The sequence below is a fragment of the Rhizophagus irregularis genome, chromosome 15, assembly GCF_026210795.1.
Source record: "Rhizophagus irregularis chromosome 15, complete sequence".
NCBI lineage: Eukaryota > Fungi > Glomeromycota > Glomeromycetes > Glomerales > Glomeraceae > Rhizophagus > Rhizophagus irregularis.
The window spans coordinates 82349-104051 of record NC_089443.1 but is presented as its reverse complement, the minus strand read 5'-3'; the positions used below and the strand labels follow the sequence as shown (position 1 = coordinate 104051).

At 27.8% G+C, this 21703-nt stretch overlaps 7 protein-coding genes across 7 annotated transcripts; 6 read left to right on the top strand and 1 right to left on the bottom strand.

Annotated features, from left to right (window-relative positions):
* Positions 1–1713: 1713 nt before the first annotated feature.
* On the top strand, positions 1714–2680 carry OCT59_006789 (uncharacterized protein; the record flags this gene model as incomplete). The annotated part of the gene is made up of 4 exons (XM_066142497.1): positions 1714–1953; positions 2062–2259; positions 2331–2357; positions 2495–2680. The coding sequence occupies 4 exons, from the start codon at positions 1714–1716 to the stop codon at positions 2678–2680; spliced, it is 651 nt and encodes a 216-aa protein (XP_065998296.1).
* A 4149-nt stretch (positions 2681–6829) lies between these two features.
* On the bottom strand, positions 6830–8224 carry OCT59_006788 (uncharacterized protein). Its single transcript, XM_025322278.2, has one exon. The coding sequence runs from the start codon at positions 8156–8158 to the stop codon at positions 7613–7615; it is 546 nt and encodes a 181-aa protein (XP_025166658.1). The 5' UTR covers positions 8159–8224; the 3' UTR covers positions 6830–7612.
* A 97-nt stretch (positions 8225–8321) lies between these two features.
* On the top strand, positions 8322–9650 carry OCT59_006787 (uncharacterized protein; the record flags this gene model as incomplete). Its single annotated transcript, XM_025328438.2, has 6 exons — positions 8322–8342; positions 8438–8522; positions 8594–8668; positions 8752–8823; positions 8897–8974; positions 9055–9650. 6 exons carry the CDS (start codon positions 8322–8324, stop codon positions 9333–9335), a joined length of 612 nt encoding a protein of 203 aa, XP_025166657.1. The 3' UTR covers positions 9336–9650.
* A 1289-nt stretch (positions 9651–10939) lies between these two features.
* On the top strand, positions 10940–13348 carry OCT59_006786 (uncharacterized protein; the record flags this gene model as incomplete). Its single annotated transcript, XM_066140567.1, has 4 exons — positions 10940–11017; positions 11201–11479; positions 11650–12498; positions 12623–13348. The coding sequence occupies exons 2-4, from the start codon at positions 11237–11239 to the stop codon at positions 13346–13348; spliced, it is 1818 nt and encodes a 605-aa protein (XP_065998295.1). The 5' UTR covers positions 10940–11017; positions 11201–11236.
* A 1674-nt stretch (positions 13349–15022) lies between these two features.
* On the top strand, positions 15023–16654 carry OCT59_006785 (uncharacterized protein; the record flags this gene model as incomplete). Its single annotated transcript, XM_025322273.2, has 1 exon — positions 15023–16654. One exon carries the CDS (start codon positions 15023–15025, stop codon positions 16232–16234), a length of 1212 nt encoding a protein of 403 aa, XP_025166652.2. The 3' UTR covers positions 16235–16654.
* A 1315-nt stretch (positions 16655–17969) lies between these two features.
* Positions 17970–19135, top strand: OCT59_006784 (uncharacterized protein). The gene is made up of 3 exons (XM_025322272.2): positions 17970–18281; positions 18351–18533; positions 18624–19135. Exons 1-3 carry the CDS (start codon positions 18142–18144, stop codon positions 18784–18786), a joined length of 486 nt encoding a protein of 161 aa, XP_025166651.1. The 5' UTR covers positions 17970–18141; the 3' UTR covers positions 18787–19135.
* A 126-nt stretch (positions 19136–19261) lies between these two features.
* Positions 19262–21272, top strand: OCT59_006783 (uncharacterized protein). Its single transcript, XM_066138465.1, has one exon. It carries the CDS (start codon positions 20192–20194, stop codon positions 21086–21088), a length of 897 nt encoding a protein of 298 aa, XP_065998294.1. The 5' UTR covers positions 19262–20191; the 3' UTR covers positions 21089–21272.
* Positions 21273–21703: the final 431 nt, after the last annotated feature.

Below are 21703 nucleotides of genomic sequence, written 5' to 3'. Positions count from 1 at the left end.
ATCTTGGATTAACAATTCATTTTATTGACAATGATTGGAATTTGCGAAATTTTTTATTAGATTTTATGTCTTTTACTACACGTCATACTGGAATAAACATTGCTGATGCAATTATTTCAATTTTAAGAAAATTTCATATTCTTGAAAAAACATTAGCTCTAACCACTGATAATGAATCAGCAATGATAGTTTGTGGAAGAACAATAGCAGCAGAACTTGCAGATGAACTTAACAATTAATCTTTCCGCCACTATAGATGTTCTGCACATATTTTAAACTTAGCTGCACAGCAAGGAATTAAAATTATTGATAATGAGATTGTTAAAATACGTGAAATAATAAAAAAAATTAAAAATTCACCTCAAAAATGCAATAGATTGCGAGAATTGTGTTCAATAGATAATTTGCAATATTACAAACCACAACTAGATGTTGAAACTCGGTGGAATAGCACATATTATATGATAGTAAAGTTTCAAAAAATATTGCGTCCTATTGAAATGTTAGCAGCAACAGATTAAAGCATTGGAAATTTAATGCCAGATGGACGAAAATTAAAGTAAGTTAAATTTTTTAAAAAACAGATAAGTAATAATTCTAACACTTACAAATAAATAGGATACCTTAATTCTACTTGAGCCTTTAGAAAAGACAACTGTACTACTTTCAGCCTCCTCTTATCCCACTATTTCAGATGTTAGGTTCTTATTTCTTGGGATTCAACAGCATCTAGATGATTATATTGGAGAAGAAGGATTTAGTCGAGTGAGAAGAATTAGCGTAAATCAATCCTAACAGTATTGGGAAGTGGTGGATTCATCCACCATAGTAGCTACAATTTTAGATCCACGTACTAAACTTACTTTGTTTGCAACAGGAGAAGAATCAACAAATGCAGTAAATGCAATAAAAAGCCACTTTGCCGAGTATAATGTATCACCACTTCTAACATCATTACCTAATACTAATCAAGAAACAGTAAGCAACCGTGAATATTTCCATCAGTTAAAGAGAAGACAGTTGGCTATTTCAGATTCACAAACAGAAAGATCAGTAAGGAGATCAAGGTCGTCTGGAATTTATGAAGAACTTGATCAGTATCTTGCCTTACCATGTGATGATAATGCTTGAACCTTTGCTATGATGGAAAGCTCATTTTCGAGAATTTCCAGTATTGAGAGCAATGGCACGAGATTATTTGTCTATCCAAACTACCAGTGTACCATGCGAACAAGCTTTCTCTGTAGCAAGTAATACTATAACCCATACAAGGAATAGGATGCTTCCAGAAACAGCTCGCGCTTTATTGTGTTCAAAAAGCTGGCTTGAGAAAGGAATTGGAAGTAGCCGCAAAGGGAAAAATAATTTTTGAAAAAATTAATAGTTTCGTTGTGTTGTGTGTGAAAAAAATTAATGTGGCTTAACGGTATTACAATAATAATAATATATGATTATGATCAACATTAGATCAGCTGATTAATTAAATAATAGCTAATAAATGTTTAAAAAAATAAAAAATAAAAAAAATTGGCCTATTTTTATAAGTTTTTTATTAAATAAAATATAATAAAGCAATAGTTCGGACTTAGTCTGGACTCAGTCCAGACTCAGTCCAAGGTATTAGTCTTTGACTAAGTCTGGTCTGTTCGTGTACTAGGACCAATAAGTCATAGGACTTTAACCGGACTGTAACGGACCTTCCCCACCCTAGAAATGAAGTTTATTTTGAAAACCATTAATGAAACTCGAGAACTAGATTACAATGAAACATTCAATAGCGCGAAAAATCTCAAGATTCGTTATAAGCTAATCCCTGAATTACGTTCAGCCCTTGCTCCGTATTTTCCTGCTTCAAATAAGCAACTTACAAAATGGTTGGGTTGTTTCCACAAGTCTCGTCGTTCTCATCAAAAATTAATGGATAGGGAAAAAGCTGATGAAAATAAACACCGGGTATACTCAAACAATTGAGTACATGACATTAGTAATGATTTATAATTATTATGCTGAATTTTATTCCGATTATGTATTGAATTTTATTCAAATTATAACGTATTTTAGAAGAAAATCTGCCGAATGAAGGCAGCAAAGAGATTATATAGTTTTGACGATGAACGGATAACAAAATATGATAAGCATAGATTACTAAAGATGTTATCCAATCGCTTATTTCATTCTTCAAAAATAAGCAAGATAGACGAAGAAGACCCAACAAAGTCCATAATCGCTATTTACGACTATTCATGGAGATCTGATGAGGTTAGAACTTCTGAATCTTGATTTTTAGACGAATTGCTAGATTTAATTTTTATATTTTATTGTTTCTTCAGCTTAATTTGCTACGAAATGTACTTGAAGTAAGGCAAAATTAATACGTGAACGTAGATATGATGACAAGGTATAAAAATACAACTGACTACATCCGTCGAATGCTCCCAAATGGTCTTATATCATACAACAACAAGATTTAATATTTGATACTGATATCGATCAGGGTTTCAACACTGAATATGATGAAGAAGTAGAAGAAGTTAGTAGAGGGACAATACCAGCAACTGGCAACACCACCGAAAATGATGAAGACCATAACAAGAAAGGAGAAGAAAACCCATCAAAATCAATGGTTGGTGACAATCATAATAATTCAGATTCTGATTTACATATGGATGACGCGCAATGAACAAATCTGAATTAATTTGGTAGCAGAAAACTTTCTTTTTTTCATCAAAAATCTATATATATATATAATTAATATTCCAAATTATTAGTATTAGAATTTTCCATAATTCAAAATAAATTTGTCTTAATTCAGAAAAAAATTAATTACAATTTGAAATAAATTTACTGCAAATTTACTGCAATTCAGAATAGAAAATTAACTGCAATTCAGATTAAAATTTACCGCAATTCAGAATAAATTTACCGCAATTCAGAATAAAAAATTTACTGCAATTCAAATTAAAATTTACTGCAATTCAGAATAAATTTACCACAATTCAGAATAGAAAATTTACTGCAATTCAGAATAGAAAATTTACCGCAATTCAGAATAGAAAATTAACTGCAATTCAGAATAGAAAATTTACCGCAATTCAGAATAGAAAATTAACTGCAATTCAGAATAGAAAATTTACCGCAATTCAGAATAGAAAATTTACCGCAATTCAGAATAGAAAATTAACTGCAATTCAGATTAAAATTTACCACAATTCAGAATAGAAAATTTACCGCAATTCAGATTAAAATTTACTGTAATTCAGATTAAAATTTACTGCAATTCAGAATAGAAAATTTACCGCAATTCAGAATAGAAAATTAACTGCAATTCAGATTAAAATTTACCGCAATTCAGAATAAATTTACCGCAATTCAGAATAGAAAATTTACCGCAATTCAGATTAAAATTTACTGTAATTCAGATTAAAATTTACTGCAATTCAGATTAAAATTTATCGCAATTTATCAAAATTTATCATAATTCAGAATAAATTCACTGCAATTCGGTAAATTTATGAATATATTTTTTTAAACAATTCGGATTAAAAATACTAAGCAATTTGATATTCTAATCGGCGTCGATCGGCCTGCCAATCGGAACTTTACCTAAATTAATAAATCGGCCATCTTTATCACCAAATTCAGCCTAAAATCAGAACATCCGATTTCTAGCCGATTTGGACTATTTCGACCAGTGTGATAACTATTCTTATTTTATTTTTTTAGATTCAGTGGGCTTCCGAAGAATAATGAAAAACCAAGATTCGTAAGTAAGTACAGTCAAAGCTCGTTATAGTGAATCTCGTTATAGTGAACATTAAGTAAAATCGTGTTATAGTAATCTATTGATTTTTTTCCTTATAATTAATTTCTTTCGATATAGTGAATTTTCTTAATAAATCTCATTATAGTGAAAAAAAGGGAAAAAATTACATAGTGGAACAGAAAGTTCACTATAACAAGCTTTGACTGTACGAATCTTGGTTTTTTTTTTATTTTTTATTTTTATTTTTTATTACTACGAATGGTTTACTAATAACCGTTCTTTTCTTTTTGTAGGTTTCAGGATCTTTAAAAAAAGTGGAACCAAGATTTGTAAGTATGAATCTTGGTTTATTTTTTATTTTTTTTAATATTATTATGAACGGTTATTAATAACCGCTCTTTTTTTTTCTTTTTTATAGGTTTGGTGTCTCAGGTGGGTTCTGATAAACAGAAAAAACCAAAGATTTGTAAGTAGAATCTTGGGGTTTTTTGCTTTTTTTTAATATTATAAAACGGTTACTAACCGTTCTTTTCTTTTTTTTATAGTTTCGATGGGTTTCCAAAAGATCAAGATTCGTAAGTATATACGAATACATGAATTATGTGATTGTGGAATTGTAGATTAGCAATGCTTATTTGTAATATGCATTTATAAATAAAGTTGTGATTTTATTGCGAATATCAAATAAAATGAATTGTGGCTGAATATTAGTAAATAAATTTAGTACAAATTTGCAATATAAATTAAGTAACATTCGGAAAACTATTTACCAAAATTTGCTATCTGAAATTGTTCCGAATGTTAACTGAATTTTGGCCGAAATTTCAAGCCGAACTTTAGGCGAGTGGTAGCGAATTGCAGCCAAAAAATCTGCTAAAGTTCAACCAGCATTAGACCATAAATCAGCCTAAAATTGGCTGGCTGAATTTTGGCCGATTTGAACTATTTTAACCAGTGAAAGTTACGTAAACAAATAAGCTACAGCAAATCAAAGAAAGATTTTGCGTATATAATAGAAAGATACTACCAGAACTGAGTTATTATGTGACATATACGTCGTATAAGAACATAGTACCTGATCATATAAGAACGATACATTTGCACTGGAACTTTCATGAACAACATAACGAATTATGCACGATCATGTAATCTATTGTATTATAATTCTAGTTTTATGAGAAAGTTGCGTAATAAAAAATATATACTAGAATATGATTACGCAAATTAATCAATATTAAATTATAATAGTTGTACTACTAATTAATACAGTAATCTATCTTTTAAAAGGTATTCCACTGATACCTGATTATTTTGATCAGCATTTACACGTGATATTGTGATATTAGCTGATTTTCTATTGAAAAAATTTTTTTCATCTTTGAAAACACTTGGCTGACTTACAGCTTGTAGTAATTATTCAACAACCATTTATGAAAATATATATACATGACATATTGACATATGATCAAAATGTCAAGCTACTCTTTGCTATTTTAAGTACTTTCTCCATCTGGTGGCGGGTAGAGGGGATACTGTATGTTGAATCAATAAGCCAAGTTTGGTCTGCCTCTACACCTCTAAATTCTTGTTCAATGTCAATATATACATGCGGATTCTTCTTAAATTCTGAATATTTTTTATTATTTCTGGTAGGAATCTCAACATTCTATAATTTGAGATTTAATTCATTCATTACTCCAGTATTGCCTTGGTTAATGCGCCAGAATATTCTAATTACAGAGTAATATGAATTTTATTAATCGGGATACATTTGGTGAGAAATGGAAGAGTATTGTCAGAATAAGTTGGGATGAGTGGACAAAACAATGCAGAAAAATTCCATCAAATTTGATAGTAGATAAGGCTCATCAATCTAAATAAAATCAATTCTGGGTGACTGTTAAAAGTCTCCTTCAAGAAGTATATTATAATGATTGTGATCTATAGATATAGAAGTTATAACTGTGCAGGACTCATGATTCCTGCCAAATTACTGGAAAAAAATTGCAAAAGTCTTATTGACATCAATTTTTCCCAAGGCGAGTTAAAAGCCTATATTAAGAATTACTGTAAAATGCTTCCGAATATATTCAAAAGGTAACAGAGGGACATACAGGTTTGGTTCGCCACATTTTGGAATCTATAGAAAATGCATCATTAAAGAATAAAATTGATGAAAATAATATTCAAATACTTAAATTTGAAGGAATTTGATTTATCTATTTATAACAACTGCCGCATTGTACCAAATGTTAAATCACTTAATAGGAAACAATTAGAGAAACTTATTTAAAAGGAAAAACTTCTTTCTCAGATGATGAGGATGCCGTGTATTTAGTTAAAACTGGAATTCTTATGGTTGTGGAGGATAATAGGTATTTAACTTTTGCAGCACCCCTTTTTAAGCGGTCATTTTTTCAGCAAAATTACGGAGTTGGCAGTAGTATTGATATTACTCCCACAGATTTGAAAATTAATCAAACTAATTGGTGATGATTTAGTTAATATTGAGAATAAATTAACCCAATCAAATTTATCATCATCATATGTATTAAAAACTAATTCATTTAAAATTTACATTTAATTAATAATTTTTTAAATTCCGGAAAAATTAAATCAGCATTAGATAATAATAATAATTTAAGATATTCAAGATTTGGACAATTCTGATAAATTGCTTGAATAAGTCTTTCTATATTAACACTATCACGATATATTTTAATTTTAACAAGATTTCCTTTTGTATTTTCAATTAAATTTGCTATAATTTTAGAAGGAATTTGTCGAACTTTGAGGATTCTTAGAATAGGAAATGGCTAATTTATTGTGAAGAACGTGTCATGCTCCAAAGATTTTGATGCGTTTAAAATAGAGAGTTTGGATAAAGAAACTGTAACTATTAGGTTTCAAAATTAGTTTATTATTCAATCAGAGAAAGTAATATGTAACACAAAAAACACAAAAAGCAAAGTAATAATAAAAAACTCGAGAATAAGTTACGTGCAATGCTTATTTTGATCTTATAAAACATGAAAAATCAAAGTTTTTATTACATTTTTTCGTAAAGTAATACATTAGAGAAAAAAATAAGTTTGGAGTAGCAGATGTTTCAAGGGAGGAATAAAGCATAAAATATGCCTCCCCGCCTCTAGACGTTTTGCAATGTAATAATGGCAGTTCCTTCCCGCTACTCCATACTACCTATTGGTAATTTTGATAATACTACTGCTATTACTAACTACACTCTCGGTTCCATCCCCTCCTTCTTGATCCATGATATGATTTTATCTATTGATGTCTTTCTTGGAATTCTTTGATGTCAATAGAAACTGGCCAATGTACCAGGACTAAGTCCGATTTCCGCAGATAATACGGTGTACATTTGTGAAGGAGAACGCTTCTCCTTTTTTCTTCTCTGGTCGAAAATTGCAGTGAATTCGATCTCAGTCTCTTCACTGTACTCGGAATACTGACCTATGGTTACACGCATTAGCCTGTATAATTAATTTTATGTTTATATTTTCACTTTATTAAATTGAAACTAGCATAATCGGGTGCTGAAGAAAAAGGACGAGCATTTGACATTAATATAATTGCAATAGCGAACGAAGTAAATCCTTTCAATGTAATACATCATATAATAAATTGTCTTAATACCAATATAAATATTCCGTCAAATTTTAGCGCCATGATTCCGTAATTATGGTTCTGTGTGATTTTTATACTCATTTTTCACATATATCCATCTTCAAAATTAATTAAAAGAAATTTTGTTTTCAATACATTTTATAAAAATAACAACAAATTAATTCTCCCCAAATTCTGATAAAATTAATAATAGATTAAATTTTAAATTTTGTCAACACTTTCCCATATCTGTTTAGAAATTAAATCATCCACCTTCCAAATTCCAGAAGAACCTTTACTTTTAATAGGATTATCTAAAACTTTAACATCATCAATCATCCAACAATAATGCTTTGTTTTACATGTACCATCATCATCCTCCATGCTCTTCCAAACGTTATCATCCGGCACGTCTTTAGCTTCTACACAATTAAAAAATTTTGCTAATCCAATAATTTTACCACAATTTTGTTTCATCACTTCCACGCTAGGTAAATCCGACCAACATTGATACTTTATTATAGCACAGGTCGAATCTTTTGGTCCAAGATTACGTTTTGATTGTGAAACGTGAATTGCTATCCAGATTCCATCATTAGTTTTAGAATTAGATGCAGAGATCAACTGTTGAATGTCTAAATAATATGTTCTATTTTCTAAACGTTTTGGACCATGAATTATACATGTTGCAAAAGGTTCTTGTATTGTAAGTGCGTAAAGTGTCGGAATTTTTAAGGAGAGCGAAGATTTCGAAGAAGAGCTTGCCATTTTGTTAACACTAATTTTTGGAGGAATACTTTCGTGATAGTAATTGATAGCATAACAAAATCAACCAAATAACGTAATTATAACTGTCGCCATATTTTGAAGATCCTCGATCTGCAGTGCATATATAAAAGGGACAGCCTTGCCAATCTTTGAATTTTACAATATGCGACAAAACGAAAACTTAGTAATTGAAAGTTTTTAGCTTTATTTGATGAGTAGATTCGTTAATCATATTGTGATATCTGAGATTTAACACATTTCGGTTAAATTATATTTTAGGTTGGAGAAAAAGTTATTTTGGTTCCATACAAACCTGAACATGTACCTATATATCACGAATGGATGCAATCTTCTTTTCTTCAAGGTATTTGATTTTTTAATGGTATTTATTTATTTTATAAACAAAGTTAATTGTTAAATTTTGAAGTTAATTAGAAATGACAGCATCGGAACCATTAACACTTGAGCAAGAATATGAAATGCAAAGAACATGGCACGTTGACAAAAACAGTAAGTTTTATAATTTATTCATTTATTGATTTTTTTAAAAGATATATTTAATAATTTTGTATTTTTCCCTCCCCTCCCCACAGAATGTACATTTATAGTGTTGGTAAAACCAGAAATATCACATGAATTAACAAATCAAGAAATAAAATCGGCAAGTAAGAATAACTTGGTTTATGATGAATTTTAAGAGTACATTTCTATTTTTCTTACTTTTTTTTGTGATTTCAGAAATGGTTGGTGATGTTAATTTATTTTTTAATGATATTGAAGACCCAAACGTTGCAGAAATAGAAATCATGATAGCGGGTAAATTAATAGCATTCTAATTTGATTTTTAAATATAAAATATTTTAAAATAATTTTTCTTTCCTTGTAATTTATAAAAGAACGGTCACACCACAGATCAGGTCTAGCTACGAATGCATTATTGTTAATGTTTAATTATGCAATAAATATATTAAATGTAGCAAAGTTTACAGCAAAAATTTCTACAAAAAATCAATCATCAATACAATTATTTACAAAGAAGTTCGAGTTTGTAGAAATAGGGTTTTCCGAAGTTTTTCAAGAACATTCATTTGAACTAAATGTTAATGAAGAAACTAAAGAAAAGATAAAGGAGGCAGTTAAAGGTAAAATTGCTGAGAGAGTTTATGATGAGATGTGAAGAATTAGGATGAGGATATTGAAAGATATAATATAATAAGTATAGTATGTATATTATGTATATCTTTTTTGTTATCTTTCGATAAAAAGACTGATCCAATTAAAAAGTATCGATTTTAGAATCATTATTTAAATTTTTAATGAACTTTTTGAATGCAATAATCTGATAGAGAGATGAGAATGTTTTTATTAAGTATTTATACTAATCTCAGAAGAATACTCACTGCCTAGTTAAGTATGATCGCTCGTTAAGATGCTAGCATCAGCTAAATTCAAAAGTATAAACAATTGGAATTAAATAAATTCTATTTTGAAAAAAAAACAATGGATCGATACATATAATCTATAATGATCATAACAATCGTAGGCATTAAAGTGGTTATTTGGAGAGCTAAACCAGCTAATATTATTAGGTCAATTTGATTAGACAATTTACGGATAGAAGCAATTAAATAGATTCTATTTTGAAAAAAATAATCGATACGACAATGGTAGAGCTAATGTATTAGGTTCGATTTGATTGGACAATTTTACAGATCGACTTTAAAAATTGACCAGAAATTTGAAACAGATTAGATTCTTCGAAATGTTAATCCCTCTTACACACTATAGATTCAAGTCTTTGTTAAATTTTGTGAAAATTACATTTTTGGTAAATAAATCTCTCAATCCTTCTTACATACCATATATATTACTAATTTTTTTTATTGACTTACAAATATTATTTATAGATAAATATAAAAGGTAATTTGAGTTCGACGCATTTACCATTCTAATTGGCTCGAAAATGATCTCTTGAACTTCTTCATTATGTAGAACCAAAATAAACAGTCTATTTGCCCAATCACAAGTCATGATATACTTACCTAAATAAGAGCTTTTACTAAACTACAATAGAGCGAAATCTACTGCGCCTTATTTTATCGTTATTTATATGCAAAATCTTTTTTCTTTTACAAAATTCATTCTTTTTTTCGATTAACTCTTATGTAATCAAAGGTTTTATCCCTTTTTATACCTTTGACAAAACTAAAATGGGCAATGCAATTCATTTATAGATGCTTATTAGGCTCATTTATATTCGGTGAAAAATTCCGTCAATTCCCATATTAATAATAATAATAATGAGTTTATAATAAAATTCTGAAAATGGATTTCATTGATTTATTCATTTATAGAAAAAGTAATGTAAATTACAATTATTTTGTGCTTCCTTAAAATTGATCACGAGCTGACTTTATTGGTTAATATCGTATTACATTATGAATGTTCTATGATTCTATCGATAAAATTATACTTTTTTGGTATTTCCTTTTTATCTCAATATGAGCCTCTAAATGAAATCCAAAATTTTCATAGGGTGCGATTTATTTATATTTTTTGGTACTTACCAAATTAAGTATTTTATTGTAATGAATTCTAAATTTATCCTTCAGCCCAATTTTAAATTTCCTTTTATAACAGTAAGAGTTCAAATATAAATAATTCAACTTTATTTATACATGATCTCTTACAGCTTTTCCTTGTTTACAAATATGTAAATTAAAAAAGGAAATCAATAACTTACAATAAGTTTATAAACCAACTCTTTTTCTTTTTTCCTTGTTCATATTTCATTGATCCGTCTCCAAATTTTCCGTATCTGGAAATTTTTAAAAGAACTTAAAGGCTGACCTTTGATAAGTAAATATCTCGTGTCTATTTTTCAAATATTTATTTATGATAATTATGATCTGATTGACTTTAATTTTTTCTTTTTTCTTTTTTTTTCTCATTGTTGATTTTTGTTATCACGATAATTAAAATTTTTTCTTGGTTTTTTTTTTTATTTTATTTTTTATATATATATACATATATTGTATTTAGTCATTATCAAATTAGAACAATCAATCATATTAGAAGATGGGTTCTACTATGCATGTTATCGCCTTAATAGATCAAAAATCGCGTCAGAATGGCATTGAATATGGTATGGGTAGATTTAGATGTGAAGAAGGTCAATTTGGAACATTCCTATTTAAGGTACTTCCAAGTGCGAAAGTGACTAAATTTTGTCATCCTTTTTTTGAGGGTGATGTTGTTACTTTGGTGGGCCAATTTTCATATGAAACTGTGGATAAAGTAGAAGGATTTACGGGATTTACGGTAATTTTATTATTTTATTAAATCATCATATTATTATCCTTATTATCCTTATACTTATTCTTATCCTTATCCTTATTATTATTTTTATTATTATTATTATTATTATGATTTAATAATATTAATAATAATTTGGGAATTTTTTTTTTTTCATTTTTTTTAAAAAAAATTAGTTGAATGTTTCTGTTGCAACTCCTTTCCCAAAACCATCATCAGGTTGTTGGGAACCTGAAGAGATACCACTTTCATCTCCATATTTAAGTTTTAACACTCAACCTGTTCCTGGATCACTAAGACAAATAGAAAATTGTCAATTTATTCGAACAAAATCTTTAATTAATAGTGGATATACTAAAAAATATACTGAATCAAGATTTAGGATAGGTTATCAAATTGATAATGATAGATGGGATAATAATATTGCTAGTAATTGGGATTCTTATCCACAATTTTTTATATCCGGATTTTTTCTTTATGTTGATAATGGAGAAGTACATATTGAAGCTACAGAAATTGAATTAGATCCATTAACTAAAAAATATGGAAAAAATTCAAATTTATCTTCAACAAATTCAACTGTACCAGGTGTTAGTCCTTTAGCAAAAAATTTGGCTAAATTACTTGAACAAGAAAGAAATTCTTTTTCAACACCAACATCAGGGATATTTGGTAAAAATTATCTTGAGCAAACTACAACAAAATTATCATCAGAAAAAAAATCTTTATCATTACGACCTTTAGCACCTAAAAATGCTTCAAGTTCATTACAACAATCACAAAATCAAATTGGTACACAATCAGATCCAACAAATACGGAATCTATAAAAGATTTATTAAAAGGTTTACAACATCATCTTCAACGTATTAATCAAATACCTGGACAAACAAATTCACATATGCCATTATTTCAACATACACCTTTATCAGAGCAACAACCATCAGCTGAACAAATAGCTGAATTGATAGCTGATCAAGGTACGCGTCAAGACTTAAGCCCACTTGTCGCAGGAAACCAATCTAAAGTAAGATTATTTCATCTAAATTTATGTTTCATATCTTTTAATACTTTTATATTTGTTTAAATACTCAGATTTTTATCCTGTTTCGGTACGGAATTGGCAAAATGATCAACCAATTTCTCCACAGCTTCCATCATATTCAGTTTGGCCATTACAAGGTCAAGAGACAGCTATATATCATCGGGATAAAATTTCAATGACATCACAAGTTATTAATCAAAATGAAAGAGAAAAATCTTTAACACAACAAAATGAACGAGATAAACAAACAACTCAACAAGTTACGACAAATCAACAAGAATTAGTAAAAAGTCCTACACAATTTGTTTCACCTCAAAATGAAAGAGAATTAACACCATCTCAAATTGATATAAGTAATAAAAATGATTCAGTTAGGTCATCTAGAGCAGAATCCGAATCAGGAGAATCAATGGATCTTGATCAAAGTAAAAAATCGGGTAAAAAAAGTTCATCAGATGATAAAACAAAACCAGTACGACCAACATCTAGAGCCACATTAGGAAATAGATTTATTGTATATGAACCAAAATTCGTTCAGGAAACTGAAGGAAATAAACAAGATGGAACTTCAACAGGAAAAAGAGGACGTAAATCTAAGAATACGAGTACTAGTCGACCTACCAAAAAAACTAAAAATAAGAAAAATGTTAATGAACCAGATACAACCGCAACGAATCAAGAAGAGCAAGCGATAGATTCTACGAATGAAAGTCCAAAAAATTCTACAGATAAGGATTCATCAGAAAAATCTAAAAATGTATCAGTAAAATTAGAGGAAACAACATCAAATGATAATGAAGGGAATAATATAGAAACAGAAGTCGAAAATTAAAATACATGATAAAAAAAAAAATTAGAAAAGATATTAAGGTAAAGTAAAATGAATTATTATTTAATATTATATATACATATATTCTTTTATTAATTAAAAATAATATGAATAATTTTTTAGAAACCTTTTTTTTTTTTCTTTTTTTTCTTCTTCTTCTTCTCTCTCACTTTTTGGATGATACTTAATTTGGTAAATAATTGATTATTTTCACTCTTGTCATATAAATATAGAAATTTGTTTTAATCAAATATTTACTTTCAGTAAAGTAATTATATACATTTATAAAAAAAAAACACCTTTCCAACGAATCTAAATACTCATGAATTAACGTTAACGTTAACCAATATTGCATTTTTTTTTCTTTTTATAACCAATATTATGAATTAAACCCATTAAGATTTATTTCATATTAACTTGTATGAAAAATTTTTTAAGTTAAAAGATTAGAAAGAATAAAATTTCAAATTTAGAAAAAAAAAAATTATTTAAATATGATAGGAAAATAATCATAAAATTCGAATGATATAAAAAAAGTAGCACCATAAATTATTTTGAATAATTCAATGAAAATGCTAAAAGAGTTGACTTATATAGTATGCCAAGACATAAAATTTCTTTTAAAGTTTGAAGGGAGAAGGTGATACATGTGAGATAAAATGGCGTTTTTATTAATGTATATAACGAAATAGTACTTTCTATCTAAACCCAGTATAGTGATGTAGTGTTTGATTGATTGATAATACGGGGGGAAAGATTATTTGTTTCAAAATTTGACTTTTATTTATTCGAAAAACAACTAAAATCTTGGGATGGATTTTTAACTGGATAATTATAATGTGTAAGAATTTAATTAATGTAATTGTTATTTACAACAAAGGATTATTTATCCTTATTACTTACTTACTGTATTATGAAACAAAGATTATAAGATCTGACATGTTGTACTAATAATACAAGTTTTGTGTGATCTAATTTTAATTTTTATTACAAAGTAGGTAAAAAATTCTATTGTTAAAAAAAATTCTTTATTTTGGAGTAAAAAGAAAAGAAAATACAATGGAATCTATAGTTCTTTTTAAATTAAGCGATCATATTTATTATTTATAAGTTGAAAATAATTAAAGTTTTATTACCAAAAAGAGTGATAAAGGTAAAAACGTGAATAGTATAATTAATCAAACAACCAATTTTGGTTCATAAAACGTGCTTTGTTCACTGTAACATCTAGTAATAAAAAAGGTGACACAACATTGAATATAACAAACGCATGACGTAGTTTATACCCATTTTAAGATTCGAAAGCGTTTTGAATTCTTTCGATCTTTGTCAAAATATTGTTTCAGATTTATTACAAATCTAAAAAGATTTCTAGAATAATTTAATATAAGAACCCTCAACTAATGAACTTTTTTTTTTCCTTGAAAAATTATTAAATCATTATTTCTAATTGACCATTTGCTTTTTTCCGCTTATTCCGAAATCATTGATTGATTTCATCGCTCATATAATTACAATTAGTCGCCTGGTGCACTATAATTCTATAATTATACCATTTCACACATTTCATATACAAAGATTACAAAGATTTTTTTTTTACTATCGAATTTTTTCTTACGAACTTTCGAGAGAGAGAGAAAAAAAAATTAATAAAAAGTAATAATAAAAGTAATAAATATGAGCATGAAACTCAATCTATTCCTTATTCTTCTTATCGTTGCTTTAATTGCTTTTGTAGCAACTTCATCTTATGCTGCTCCATTAGACATTGAAAAACAAAATGATATGAAAAACAACAAAGACAACAGAAACAACAATAATATGAGAAATAACAACAAAAATAACAGAAATAACGATGATACCGGTGATAATAACGGTGATAATAACAGTAATAACGATAATATGAATAACGATAATAGGAATAACGATAATAGGAATAACGATGATAAGAATAACGATGATAGGAATAACGATGATAAGAATAACGATGATATGAATAACGATGATAAGAATAACGATAATAGGAATAACGATAATAGGAATAACGATGATAGGAATAACGATGATAAGAATAACGATGATAGGAATAACGATGATAAGAATAACGATGATATGAATAACGATGATAAGAATAACGATAATAGGAATAACGATGATAGGAATAACGATGATAAGAATAACGATAATAGGAATAACGATGATAAGAATAACGATAATAATGATAATAACAATAATAACGATAATAATAATAACGATGATAATAATAACGATGATAACAATAATAACGATGGGAAGGATAATAACAATAATAACGATGATAATAACAATAATAACGATGGGAAGGATAATAATAAGAATAATAACAATATTTGTAAAAATTCAAAGTTGGATAAAGGAGATGGTACTCAAAATCCTGATGGATATTGTGTTGAAACTGTTATGGGAGAAATTCCAAGTGTTGATAATATGATTTCAACTTTAATAATTAAACCGGCCGATGGATCTACTATAGAAGCGAAAAAGAAATTTCGCATTGATACTATTACTGATAATTTAATTTCAGGATTTTTTTCTGATCCGGTTAAAGAATATTACGTGAAACCTCAACAATTAAAAAATGGAAAAATTCTTGGTCATTCTCATATAATTGTTCAAAAATTGGATGATAACAGAAGAAAACCTTTAAATCCCAAAGTATTCGCTTTCTTTAAAGGATTAGATCAACCTGCTAAAAATGGTATACTCGGTGTTGATATTAATGATGGATTACCTGCCGGTGATTATAGAATTTGTACTATCGTTTCTTCTTTTACCCATCAACCAGTTATAATGCCGATCGCTCAGAGAGGTGCTCAAGACGATTGTATAAGAATAAAAGTTAGGAATTAATTATTACTTTCATTATTTGTGACGGATAGATAGATTATACTTTTCCTTCTTAATTTACTTTCATTATTATTTGTGACGGAACTTTTTCCTTCTTAAACTTAATAGATAATTAGTTAATTTGTTATAGCGGAATGCAAAATTGGTCAATTAGAAATTACACTTAATTATTATTATTTTCGTTCGTTTTGTATATAACTCCTTACAATACGCACAGGTGCTTGATCCATTATATTAGTACATTTTTAAAAGTACCTATGTACGTATAATCACACTCCTTTTATGATTCACGCCCTGTTTATAAAATTCATGATTACCGAATAGATTAATTACTATTGTAACAACAAAAAAAAAATTCCCACATAATTATTATTGTACTCACTCAATAATATAATAAAAAATTTTTAAATAGATGAAATTATTTTGATGCATGATTGATTACGTTTTTTAAATTTGAAATTTTTATCGTGATTATCTTGATGTTATTTTACATTCTAATAACTCTAATAACTTTGATACAAATGTAATAAAAGTGACTCATAGTGGATAACTTCGAAGATAAGAATCTTATCAGTATAAAATTTTGAATCCATCATAAAATTTTTGAAAAAAATTTTGTTCATTATTATATCGTTGCGTAATAAACCTAATTTAGACATATGAAGTTTCTTAACATAAATGGCTATATTATCATGGCGTAGTTATATTATGGTACTCATTTTTTTTTGAAACTGAAATTGAATTGTTCTCAAGCTCATTATTGACTACCTTTTATGGTAATTATTTCGGTCATACGGCTTGACGTATGAACCGGAGAAACTTTGGGCAGTCAGAACTAATTATGTGGAACAAATATTAAACATATGATATTATAATATGAAATTAGAAAATATGTAATAAATATAAAAAATATGAAACTATTATAAAAAGTATGAAACTATATAAAAATATAAAAACATGGAATTATTATAAAAAAACATGGAATTATAAAAAAACATGGAATTATTATAAAAAAAACATGGAATTATTATAAAAAAACATGGAATTATTATAAAAAACATGGAATTATTATAAAAAAACATGGAATTATTATAAAAAAACATGGAATTATTATAAAAAAACATGGAATTATTATAAAAATACATGGAATTATTATAAAAAAACATGGAATAAATATGGAATTATTATAAAAAATATGGAAATATTATGAAATTATTATCGAAAATATGAAATTACTATTGAAAATATGGTTATTTTAAAATATTCATTTTATTTAATAAAAAATTAATTTATTATTTGGAATACAAATCTTATTATTTACCTCTGGTATGGTAATGAAAATATTAGATTAACAAACACCTCGTGTATATTAATTTGTATAAACAACAGATAAATGCAAGTAACCCGAACGGCCGAACACATATCCCCCATTAAACATGATTACTTATTTTATTAAACAATATAATTAATAAATCATTTAACGAACAAATTAATAACTCATGCTTAAATTTTTGAACTTTCTTGAAACAATTCATTCAACTCTTTGCATATATTTAATTTCCACTTAAATTTTTAAAGAATTTAATTAGTTTTCGTATCTAACATTGTGTCCCTAAAAAAATTAATTTTATGCAAATAATGCAAATAATGTATATTGTTAATTGTACTTACCAAATTTGGTCACAAAGTGTGTGCATACCATCAATATATAAAAGCTTTGAATATTTTTACAAGATTCTGTGTCAAAATCCAAGTCTTCGAATCCTTCAGTCTCTTTAGTCTCTCTCGTCTTTGAAAGACAATATACTACACTCCTTTTTTTTCTCATTAACCCTCCCTTTCATCATTCATTTTTAAAATAGCTTTGAAAGCTATAATAACTTTCTTTAATATCAAAAAATTCTACAAAAATGGTTGCGATCAAATTAATTTTTGTTTTCCTTGTTATAACTACTACGGCATTGGTTACTGCCTTCAATCCACAACTTATGCTTAAATTGGTTAACGATGAACGTAAAAAAGTTGGAGCTTCACCACTCACTTTAGACAGGTAGATATTTTACCACACTAAAATTTATAATTAAAGAAATTTCGCCGATTAATTTTTTTTTTCTTGTAGCAAATTGACGTCAGCAGCTCAAAAGCATACTGATTTCATGGTTAAAACTGATACGCTTACCCACGATGACGATGCTGGTTCGTTAGGTGAACGTATTAAAGCAGAAGGTTATAACTTCAGTAATGCCGGAGAAAATATCGCTGAAGGATTTGGTACGAATGATGAAGCACGTGTCATGAAAGCGTAAGTACTATTTTTAAAATTAAATAATATATATTAATTATAATAATCTAAATTTTAATTGGAATTTATTTTCATTTTAACCAAAAACAGTTGGATGGGATCTAGCGGTCATAAAGCAAATATTCTTAACAAAGCGTTCACTAATTTAGGAGTCGGATTTGGCGGTGGAAAATATTGGACTCAAGTTTTCGGTAAACCGTTAAATAGCAGAAAAAGTAAACGTTTTGCTCGTAAAAGATTAGTTAGAGAATAAAACTAGAATAAAATAATATAAATAATGAAATTTACTTTTTTTTACCTAGTGACGCTTATATGATGTCAAAGATTTTATGATCCCGTGACATGTTTTAAAATAATAAATAATTTAATAAACACAAAAGTAAATTATTACTAAAAATAGATTATCAGTGGTGTATTCATTATTCATGTGATACATGTGATGAACTAATAGATCAAAAAAAAAACTGCGGTTCATTACTTCTGTTAATATTGTTCCTTACGTATTTCTTATCAAATTTTTTATTGTACAATGCAAATTTATTATCAATTTTATGGTAAATCTTTCTGTTACCCGATTCAAATATATGATTATATCAAAAATATGTGTATTGGCGCCTTTTGCATTTTTTTTTCTTTCTTTTATTATTTTCTTTTTTTCTTTTTTTTATTAGTGTTTCTCCAGAGTATACAAACTTTTGTTAAAATAGAACTGGAACATATTCTTTTTAAATTCTCCGTATTTGACAAGGTATTGCCGAAAAACTTCGGAGAACATTTGCTATCACAAACTCTATTTTTTAAGAAAATCTTTTTTGATTGATAACACAGCACCGCCTTGTGTTTCGTAACAATTGCATTTCTGCACTTCTGCACGTCTAAATAGAATGTGAAATAGTAAATAATTTGATCAAACGGGATATAGCCGCCGAAATGTATTACATAGTAATTAATTGGCTAATCTTTTTACGGGGCATGCATAATATTTGGTGATCAACCAATCAATATCATGAATTATGTTATTGAAAATTTTTTTCATCCCTTATATAAACTAGGCAATCCCCCCAAAAACCCAAAAAACCCAAATTTTTTTTTTAAAAAAAAAATCCTTTTTTTTTTCCAAAATATATTTTAGAAATATTAAATCAAATAGAAAAGAAAAATATTTCCCCCCCCCCTTCTTCTTTACAACAATATAAAAAAAATATTATATTAAATATTAAAAAGTATTTTAACTCTTAAAAATAAACTACTTGAATTGTGATATTAAATTTTTTTTTTGCGATAGTAAAATTAAATTATTTAATTATTTTATTTTATTGGTTGAAATATTTTAGTATAAAATTTTTTTTTTTACTTTTTTCAAAATGGCTTTCACCGTCTAAATCATTCCTCAAAGCTCCCTCGCTTTGATTTTAATACAACATAATAGTTATTATTTTTTTTTAGCTTGCCTACAAAATGGCTGCTCTTTTTAACAACCACATACCTTTTCAAAATGCGTCCCTTAATCAACCGTATTTTATACGTCCCTTTCGTTAATAATTCTCATTTTTAAACATTCGATTTTTTTTCTTTTTCTTCTCATTAAATAATACCAAGCATAATATTTAATACAGATTTTTTCAAAAAAAAAAATAATAATAATAATAATAATAATTATGATGTCTCAAGATCAAGGTTTTGTTCAATGCGTTGACCCCGCGTCAACTGGGTCCCCTCAGGCAAAATCTGGAGCGTACGACTCCTCTGATTTCATCGAGTTGTATAATCTTGTTGCTGGAAATGACCTCCTCGCAAACGATCTATTCAATCAAACCTACGACTTCTCTCCAGAATTGACTTCTTCAATGACAACACCTTCTCTTATATATGATGTTTCCACTCCTCAAGATTTGAATGACTCGCCTCTCTTTAATGCTCCTTTTATGTCAAGTCCGTCTCTTGACCCTGCAGTTGGCTTTTTCCCTGATCTCCCTAATGATCATAATGCTTCTAACACAAATACAAGATCTTTGATGCAACTTTCTTCTACACCTTCTGTACCTTCTTTACCTTCTGTAAATATTCCATGGACCACTGACGTTACGACCTCCTCTTCGACCGATAATAATGTTCACTCTTCATCTACATCACCTTCTGTTTTATCAAACTTTTCGGATGTTAACTCTCCGGTACTCTCTTCTAATACTACGTCATCAGCTTCCACTTCTCCGTTAACAACTTCATTAAGGACTCGTAATCGTAAGAGGTCTGCTAATGAAATAGATAAAGATCCAATAATTGTGGCTGATGAATTGGCTATGAAACGTGCCAAAAATACAGATGCTGCTCGCAGGAGTCGACTTCGAAAGGTAAAGAGAATGGAAAGTCTTGAAAAGGAAGTAACGATACTCAAGAACGAAAATATTGATCTACAAACTCGTATCGCTGTTTTGGAAAGTGAAAAGAAGGGTTTAGAAGATAAGAACGCTGAAAAGGATGCTAGGGTTAAGATGATGGAACAACGTTTGACAGAAGCACATGACAGATTAGTAAAGATCAATAATACTAAATAAATAGGAAATTATTAAAGACATGCGTGTTACCAAAAAAAAAAAAAAAAAAAAATTCAAAGCATTTTTATATATATTTTATGCAATTTACTTTTTTTATATATATATATTTTAGTAAGAAAATATGCATTTTAAATATTTTTGTTAAATAAATCATAAAATTATTTTTTTACTTTAGTGGACAAAATTAACGTTTGTTACAATTTACATAAATACATATTTACGCCCTTTTGGTACATATAAATTACGAGCAAAAGTTTCCTTGAAATCCATGAACATAAAAAATTTGCGAATTGCGATTAATAAATACTATTACTAAAAAACAATAGAACCATAAATTAATAGGCTATTCTATACCTGCTATCTGCTGGAATAACTGAAGCTTCTTTCGCTTTTTTCCAAATTGCTGAAAATAAAAACAGAACGCGGTTTAATTTATAACTCCACAATATTTACTGAACAACTTTACTTATCTTCTTTCTTGTTTTCTTTAACCAAAGTGATTGACCAAAACACTAAAATTGCATTGTGAAATCTCTAGCTGCTAGGTTTATTAAAACTTTTAATAAATAAAACAGAGATTAAGATTTTAATGATGAACCAATCAAATTTGAGGGT